General features: G+C 39.4%; 1 protein-coding gene across 1 annotated transcript; it reads right to left on the reverse strand.

Annotated features, from left to right (window-relative positions):
- Window positions 1-2,614: 2,614 nt before the first annotated feature.
- Window positions 2,615-4,973, reverse strand: LOC135982307 (general transcription factor II-I repeat domain-containing protein 2A-like). The gene has a single exon (XM_065588326.1). The coding sequence runs from the start codon at window positions 4,731-4,733 to the stop codon at window positions 2,925-2,927; it is 1,809 nt and encodes a 602-aa protein (XP_065444398.1). The 5' UTR covers window positions 4,734-4,973; the 3' UTR covers window positions 2,615-2,924.
- Window positions 4,974-9,862: the final 4,889 nt, after the last annotated feature.

The raw sequence follows: 9,862 nt of genomic DNA on the forward strand, positions 1-9,862 counted from the left end.
GTACAGACACATGGTGAATAACAATCCCTGCCCAAAGAATTTACAATCTACATAGACAAAACAAACAAGGGGTGAGAGGAGAAACAAGGGCTAAGAGGTTGCCTAATGTCAACAGCTGTTGAGCGAAAGAACTGGAATTAGAACACAGGTCTTCTGACTCCTACTCCAGTGCCTTGCCACTTGACCAGTTTAAAATGGAAATGCTATTTCATTACATCAAGTTTATATAATAAGAAAATGCAGTTTTCTTCAGAACGTCCCAGTTTTTTCCTCCAATAAGTAAAATATTGAACCCATTTTTAAAAGGATGCTGATCCGTTAGAATTTATTCTCAATGTTTTAGAGATTATAATTACCTGAGTCTTATCCTGTTTCATTTTGCAAATGGTTATCTTCAAAGTTCCTTTTAGTTACCCTGATTACTGAAATAAAAATAAATGTAGGTTGAAGGATATTGTGACTAGATGGAAAGGATCATTAGAGCAAAACCTTCTTTGTAAACATGGAATATTTTCATTAGTTTGAAATAGACTTGATTCATAAAACCCACAAAGCCGACCAATCCAGTCATATGTCTCCCAAGTGTAAAAGCTTCCAGTTGCAGTGGGCAATGTTAGCCGTGGAGACAAACCCACTTGTCTTGTGTATTGGTCAACTATTGTTCCATGAAGGATTACAGCTGTTTGCCATTACTATTTTAACTATTTTAAAACCCCAAGCCAACAAAACACTCAGCACATGTGTAGCTCTGAGCATCTGTTTAACCCCAGCTGGATTCAGCAAAGCACTTAAGCGATGACTTTAGGCACCTGAGCAGTCCCATTGATGTCAGTGGGACTTAATCTTATACTTGAAGTTAAGCATGTACTTAAGTACTTTGCTGAACTGGGACCAAAGGCTCTTGGTTTCTTAGGGCAAATCTACACTAGAATCGCTACAGCAGCGCAGCTGTACTGATGTAGCTGTGCCTCTGTAGTGCTGCTAGTGAAGACACTCTATGCTGAGGGGAGAGAGCTCACCGTTGGCGTGATTACTCCACCTCCCCTAGTGGTGGTAGCTATGTTAGTGGGGGAGCTTTTCCCACCGACACAGCACTGTTCACACTGGCGTTTAGGTTGGTGGAACTTGCATCACTTGGGGGGTGGCTTTTCCACACCCCTGAATGACTTGAGTTATGCCAAAGTAAGCGCTAATGTGTACAAGACCCTAGACAAGGAGGTGGTAAGGAAGAAGAGGACATCCTCCTTTGCATCCCTCATGCAATGACCAAGCAGCTGCAGGTTCAAGCCACCCAAAAAGAGAGGGTGCTAGGGCCATAGTCCCAACCCACCTCTGAACTGGTCAATCCTGCATGGGGAAGAAGCATGCAGCACCATCCTAAGACACTATCCCTTCTGGAGTGTTCCATGGGACAGCGTGCACCAGTAGTTAAAAGCCACAATGGAGCCTTTAATCTTAAATGAAATACTGTCATAAAGAAACGGTTTTAATGTGGAAAAAAATCAAACTGATGACAGAATATAACTGTATATCACTCAATAAGGCGTCTTATACATGTAGTAGGTAGAGACAAGTGTGTGCACCATTTTGCAGTGGTAATTAGAAGAACTGAAAGTATTCCCAAATAAAACAGGGAATTAGTGAACAGAGAATAAAAAAAGAAAACAAACAAACAAACAAAAACCCTAGACCTAACTGAACAGAAAAAAGAGACCATACTCTGCTCTGAGTTATAGCCAAGTAATCCCACTGGAAGGTTACACCTTGACTTCAGTAGGATTGCATGAATTCTGTTCAGGATTGAGTTTAGCTTCTGTAGAACATTCCCAATCTCTACCAAAATGGAAAATAGATTGATCTTGATATACACTTACATCAGAAGCTAAAAGGACTCCATCTAATAATTGGCATTTATGGAAACCTCCCCTCCCATTTTTCTTGTAATATATTTATATAGAATTGAATGAAAATGTGGTTGTACACAACCTATACATCTATAAGAACTAGATTATTACATAGTTTTCTATTAGGATATGATAGGATTATAATCAGAAGCCTTTGCTCCTGAATATACATAAATCAAGGTTTTATACCTATGATAATTAGCAGTTTCCAGCATCTCCTGTACTAACTTATGATCCTCAACTGTTTGAAAAACATATACATATTAATTGACAAACTCTTTCAATCCTGCTGTAACTTTGAGCTGATTCTCTATCAGTTTATAGTGGAGATCCACTAGAATCCACTGGTTTCATTAATTAACATAAATAGGTATATATGTTCCCAAGATGACAGAGTATTTTTCTTGTTTATTTGTCAAATTACAAACACATTTTGTGTATAAGTAAACAATGCACATTTTCAAAATAATGAGACAGACATCCCAGGTCACTGAAATGTGAGGTTCTTTTGCACTCAAAAATTTGTCATTTCTTTACACGCACACTTTATACAAATATTTAGGTACATGTTTAAATGCTTTTGCTTAGAAATTGCAAATGAAATGCGTAAGAATTTGATCAAGTAGTTCAACAGTACATTATTTTTCAAATGGTGGGTTCTGGAGTACCTGCGTACAGATGAGAAGCATCATATACTCTAACTCAGGGGTGTCAAACTCAATTGCACAGGGGGCCAAAACTCAAAACTCGCGGGCCGAACAGTATAACCATTTATTTAACAGACTAAATATTTATGTTTTTTAACCATTAATATGAACCAAAATACAGGATATCATTCCAAAATAAATACATTTCAACTTAAAATATTTTGCTCTTCATAAAAAAATATCCTGTCAATACAATACATTCAAAATCTGTACATGCTGGAATATTAAAAAATCTGAAAATATAAATAAAAAATTGAATTTAAAGCAAAAGTATAATCATAACAAATCATAACATTCCATTTTCTTGTCCTATTTAGTCAGAGCCTGATACTTGGAGTCTTTTCTTTGCAACAAGTTCGTTTATGTTTGGGGTTAGGTTCTGTGTTGTGAAGATTCTCAGGATCGATTGCAGGTGTTCATCAGTGAGGCGACTCCTGTGTGACGTTTTGTTAATTTTCATCACAGAGAACAGCTGCTCGCACAGATATGTGCTGCCAAACATGGACAGGATTCGAGCCGCATGTTGGCGGAGCTGCGGCATCGCTTCAGGAATGAAGCGAGTGAACTGTGCTGGCCCCGCAGTGTCGTACTTTGCCTTCAGTGTCCCGTTACATTGCAGTTCTATCAGCTCCATCTGCATTTCTACAGGTGCGGTTTCCACATCGACTGCAAATGGGTTGCGAAGCAGCTCGAAGTTACTTTTCTGTGCCTCAAAGTCACTGAAGCGCCGTGCGAACTCAGTGCGCAGCGCGCTGAGTTTTTCAGCAAAGGTGGCATTTGGGAAAACTGTGGCACTTTCTTGGTTCCGTATTACTTGGCAACAGGGAAAGTGAGACAAGTTGCATTGGTGCATTTGTGTCTCCCATAAGCGCAGCTTCACTTGAAATGCCTTCACTGCATCATGCATATCGGTTATTATGTGCTCCCGTCCCTGGAGTTGAAGGTTTAAAGCGCTAAGATGCGACGTTATGTCAGCCAGGAACGCCAACTCACATTTCCACTTTTCATCCCGCAGAACTGTGCAGTCTTTCCCCTTACTGTCCATGAACTGGCAGATTTCCTCTCGCAGCTCAAAGTGTCTTTTGAGAACTTTTCCCCGACTTAGCCACCGGACCTCCGTATGATATGGCATATCGCCAAACTCGCTATCTATTTCCCGCAGAAAAGACTGGAATTGGCGGTGATTTAAACCGTGGGCTCTGATAAAGTTGACGGTTTGTGTTACAGTGTTCATCACATGATCCATTTTTAGGACTTTAGCACTCAGCGATTCCTGGTGTATGATGCAGTGATACACTGTCAACTCACCGGCACAGTTCTCCTCCCGCATCTTTGAGCGCATCCTTCCCACCAGTCCATTTTTTTCACCACACATAGCAGGTGCGCCATCTGTTGTAAGTTCAACGAGTTTTTCCCACGGCAGTTTCATGTCGGTTACACTTTGAAATACATTTCCAAAGATGTCTTCTCCTTTCGTTGTCCCGTGCATCGATTTAATGTCCAGTATTTCCTCTGTTACGCACAAATTGGAATCCACACCACGGATAAATATCGCCAGCTGTGCAGTGTCAGTCGCGTCAGTAGTTTCATCCACGGCAAGGGAGTATGCAACAAAATCTTTTGCTCTTTCAGTCAACTGTGTTTTCAAATCAGTCGCCATCTCACAAACCCGATTAGCAACAGTGTTTCTGCTGAGGCTTACATTTGCAAACGCTCGCGTTTTATCTGGACAAAGGACGTCGCACACTTTCATCATACAATTCTTTACGAATTCCCCCTCGGTAAACGGCCGTCCTGATTTGGCGATCTCTTCGGCCACAATGAAACTTGCTTTCACAGCAGCTTCACTTTGTGATTTTGCTTTGGTGAAAAACGTCTGCTGGGATGTCAAATTCTTCTTCAACTCCTCTACCTTTTGTAGCTTCTGTCCTGCGCTCAGGTTTTTGAATTTGTTCTCATGTTTCATCTCGTAGTGCCGTCTTAGGTTATACTCCTTCATTGCAGCGATATTACTCCCGCAAAGGAGACACACTGGTTTACCTGCAATTTCAGTAAACATATACTCATTCTCCCACCGGCTTTGAAAGCCTCGGTTTTCAGAATCAATTTTTCTCTTGGCCATTGTTGGGGTCTAGCTTTGATTTGATATTAGCGTTGTATACATCAACAGACCGCGAACTTGAACCGCGGCTTGCCGTTGGCGGCAATTGCACTGCATCATGGGATTTGTAGTGTGTGTTATTGGGGCGTCATATCACAGGGCCATTAAAAACAGATATATAAAACGATTTCGCGGGCCGGATATAATTGTATGGCGGGCCGGATGTGGCCCGCGGGCCTTGAGTTTGACACATGTGCTCTAACTCATACTGTAGCCTGCATACTTCAAAGGAGGAAGACTTGCAAACATCTAACCTAAGTAGAGATTGCGTGAAAGTGAAGGCAGAAGACAGGAAAGTGAACATAACCCTGAATATCTAGTTCCTAGGAGTGTGCACTGGCTATCTCCTGTAGATATTTATAAATAAATGCTGGCTTACCTGAAGCCAGAGGCAGCAGCTGCTTTCCCAGAACAGAGGCAGAAAGCCTGTGGCAGTGGAGCAATCCATGTGAGGCTTCTGATTTAGCAGGTTCAAACAAATTCCAAGGTGAACCAAATCTTTTTTAGACTGAAAAAAAAAAATCATTTACCTCTAAAAATAAAATGCTTACCTCCCTGGTTGGTTTCTTCCTTGCAAGTGTTAATGTTCCACAACATAGAGGCTCTTACTGCAGTATTTTTGGCCCCACCAAAATCTGAAATCTTGGAAGAAAATCTGTTCTGGTGAGATTCCCAGCTGAATATTGACAACAAATTGACGCAGATAAGTTTGCATCTAAATGTTTGAGGTTCACCAGGACCAAACTGAGGCTTAGTTCCAAGTTTGTGTCATCTACAAAGGATGCATGATTATGCCAGACACTGGAGTAATTCTTGGCCAGCCCTACCATTCAGATCTTTCCCCCACTCAGGACTCTGCTGAGTGCAGCCCAGGATCTGGGCTATTATTAATCTCTGGTTACCCAGACTAAGCAGGGGACAGTGCTATAGGGATTTGGTGGTCATCTTCTCTGCCACTTATTTCACTTCAGAAGACCTGAGGAAGGGCTGCCATCAGCTCAAATATAGGAAGCAAGGTGCAATGATGACATTCTCTTTCCCTGCCTTTGTATGTGGTGGGATGGTGTTCCCTCATTTTAGGTATCGCCACAAGGTGGGTAGGTGAGACAGAAACCACGAAATACTCCAAAAAAGGTTGGTCAGGCATGGACAAAAGTTCTGGCTGGTTCTTCAAAATCACTCCATGTGTTCTTGTATGGTGACAAAAAATATCAGATCACAAAATAATGGTTGTCATTCTCTGATAGCCTGAGGGCTTGATCGGAAGCCCCTTGGATCCCAGTGACTTCAATGGGCTTTGCATCAGGCCCTTACCTGTCATGCTAGGCAGTTGCTACATTTTTTAAAATCTAAAATTGAACATCCCCCCTGCTGTTCCACTAAACGGAGAATTGTTGATTCAGTGTAATGAACAAAAATATATTTCTGATGCTATTCCTCATAAATATATTTAATGACAAAGGGAATTACAACTCAGGGGAGAATTATTATTTTAATTTACAGCCTGCTATATTTCAGGTTGCTGTATATAAACAGTATATTTCTGTTTGGATAACAGTGGTGTTTCCTAAACCTATTACTTGCCCAACATCTCCTGTATTTTCCTGATTTGCTACTCTGCTGCACATTGCCTTGGAAACCCAAGAGAGGCTTTCACATCACTATGGAAACAAATCAATATAAATATCTTAACATTTTATTTATAGACTAGGTTGTGCAAAAGGCAAAATGCAATTTTGCAATTTGATGCAACATGAAATATGGTAGAATTATCTTGGTAATTTTAATAAATAGAATTATTAGGTGACACTGACATACACTGTCTTTTTTGCACTGCTGCAGGGAATAAAGAAGCAATTGTCACTTCCTGTCATGGGTTACTTTAATTCAAAGATTTTGCATTCTGCCCTTTAAGGATTATATCTATCCATCTGACATTGAACATAAGAAGTAACATTGACATTGACCAGGAGCTCATGCTTTAACTGGAGATGTACCTTACCTAAATTATTTGCAAACTGCTCCTATAAGTGGAGTAGCAGGCAAGTAATCCAACAACTACAATCTTACAACCTTTTTTTCTGTAGTAGATGCTGGAATATAAAACTCCCAGTTGGTTTTACTATGGGTGGCTGAGTCCATTTTGATTTAACCCTGCCTCTTCCCAGGCCTCCCAAAAGGCATAAATGTAGTGCTGCATCTGTTCTACATGATGTAGCCTGATTTAGGGTGTACTGACAATATTAATTTGTATAATATGGGAATTTAATTTATTAATTTAATTTTTATTTACTTTTAATTTAATAATAATAATGATTATCATCAATATTAATTAGTATGGGCTCGCCAATCTGTTTGATCAGAAGATAAAAGTTCTTGTCCTGAATCAGGCTCCACAGAATTTATGAAGGACCCTCGGGGGTATGACAGGAAGCTCACACTGAGACAGATAAAGCCTTAAAGACTTTTTATTAAAATCAATAATAGTAAGTAAATGGTAAAATACCCAGAGTTACAAAGTTACAATTGCATTACTGCTATTCAAAAGATACATATGCTAATATAGTATTATATGCAACAAAGCTTTGTTTAATATATTCACACCCTTCCTTGATAACCTGGCAGTAAGAGACACAGGACCAGCCTTGCAGTTCAGGTTTCTCAATTCTTGGGTGAGGGATGCAGTGCTTAAAAGAAATCTAATGCTAAGAGCTATCAAAACTAAATTAGGATTTACTTGACTAACTTAAACTTAAAATCAAAACCTAATAAAACTAAGAATAAAACTTAGTGAAACCAAGCTTAGCCTAGTTCCCTTGAAACTTAAAGTTTAAGAAGAACAAGTATAGCTTACTAATAGTAGTAGCCATCGTAGATAGATAGAATAGATAGAGTGGAGGGAGTAAGTGAGAATTGAGTAAAGTGAGAATGGAGATGGAGTGAGAAATGGAGTCCTCTATTGAGGTGGGTCACTTCTTTTATAGGGAAAATGCCGGAAATCCTTCCTCTTATGCCCAAATTTTATTCCTCACCCACAGAAATGTTAGGGTACACTTACCCCATAGACTAATATGTATGTGCATATTGATGACAGGTATGTACGCACATCAGTTTCTTGTGGTGTACTTGTTAAGTCTGTGGGTACAACATTGAAACCCCCCCTATGCCATTCTTCATTTCTATTGGTCTAAATAAAAGGCCATAGGTGTAGGTACTTTATCTATTTGAGTATAGGAAAATCTTTGCTTTCTGAGTAAAAGGTCTTAATATAGATATACTAACTTTGCCTTAGCTTAACATACAGGATATGGGCTGTAGGTCTCTTGCATTGCAGCCAAACTTACTTTAATATAAATCTATAAACCTATTACAATAAACCAAATTATAAGAAAAGATATATATATCTGCAAGCAAGCAGGTTAGTCCTATAGGCTACAATGAGGAAGTTCAACAAAGTGGGAACATTAAAATAATGGGCCAGTCTTTATATTTCATGGTGCTGGGTATGTCATTCACCTTCAGTTTTCTATCTAAATCTTGAATAAATAAGACTTTACAATAGGCCAGTGCTTAAATGGATGCAATTTTAGGGACTGGTTGTCTAGGGTGGCTTGGTCATGAGCTACAGAGTCTTTTGACCTTTGGTTACTTGTTTTGACTCAGAAGCAGGTTATCAATAACTGAAAGTTGTGACCATTCAATGGTTCTTCAGTGGCCTATGTGAAATAAGTAGGTGGTCCATTAAATGTGCTCCCTATCAGAGGTATCATCACCACAGACAAAATTAATTAGTTATTTATTGACAAGCTCAACACTGGAGGTTATGATTGAATGGACATGGAGAATGAACTAGTCTCTGCCTTCTGAGAAGTGATCTCTCCAGAAGAGGGGTACTATGTACTGGTACAGCAGAGGGTCAAAGCTTCCACAGTTGCATCGCATTCTGTTTCTATTTTGTGGAGGACTTTGTTATCCATGTTCTGAATTTAAAAATGTTCCCAGTTCAGAGATGGTCTTACAATTTTAAATTAAACAGTAATTTAGATCATGAAGGACCTTCAGGACCTCTCAACCGTGGAGTCTTTCTTAAGGCACAGACACACATACACCTTTGCTCTGTCACTTGTACACTACATTGTAAGAACTGCTACCAAAATGATTTACCTCATGGTCTGACACATAAGAGCAGTACAAAACCTTTTCTGAGTTTTTAAAGCCCTACACAAGACTACAAAGCTAGATTGTGCAGTTAAACTGTACAGTAAAAGTAGTATATACATTTCTCAGTCACGATCTGTACTTATGAAATAAGACAGTAAGACTGAGAGAAAATATATCATTGATAATATATCCTTTCCTCCATCTTAGTATAGAAGTGTACAGTTATGGTATCTGATTATAGTCACCAATTTATTGTACTCTACAGTAACTATGAGCCTGATTGTAATTAACACTACAACCATTTTATGCTATTCTAGAAATGTAAAGTGGCCTTAAAGTGAGTGTGAACATAGATGGCTCTTACAGAGTTGTGGAAAGTGGTTTTGATTTAAATGAGAATCAAGCCCTATGGCTCCATTCTTGCAAACAGACCTGTGCCAGAGGACTCTTGCAACTGTGTGGAGCCCAATTGACTTGAAGGGGTATGCTTGAAGTCAGGGCTCTGTCTGTGGGCAAGGGTTTGCCCATGGGAATATAATTGCAGATTCAGGACATTTGTTCTTTGGAGGGAAAAGAAAGCCCTGTAAAATGAAATCCTTCATATTTTGAAATAATATGACTTGATATTTGACTTTACCTTAGGTTGGCAGCCATTTTGGGAGGGGATGACTTTTTAACATATAGAACCCTAGCATGGTAGCAGCTGGAGTGGTAGTATGCTCCAGTAATTTGTTTTCTTGATGAACCAGAAGAACATGAAGTTCCAGTCAGAGTGTGACCCACAGGTATCGCTATGGTCATTGACTTTCTCTTCAACAAATTTCTTTCTCTCATATTGTTGGAGATGGAGACCTAGATTTGTGACTAGTAGTTTATAGTCAAAGATTAAATACCACAGATATATGCTGCAGAACAAAACGAAACAAACA

Source organism: Chrysemys picta, chromosome 3, assembly GCF_011386835.1.
Source record: "Chrysemys picta bellii isolate R12L10 chromosome 3, ASM1138683v2, whole genome shotgun sequence".
Lineage (NCBI taxonomy): Eukaryota > Metazoa > Chordata > Testudines > Emydidae > Chrysemys > Chrysemys picta.

What these genes read in the sequence shown, in the direction of transcription:
- LOC135982307 (XM_065588326.1), bottom strand. Translation starts at nt 4,733, where the DNA reads ATGGCCAAGAGAAAAATTGATTCTGAAAACCGAGGCTTTCAAAGCCGG.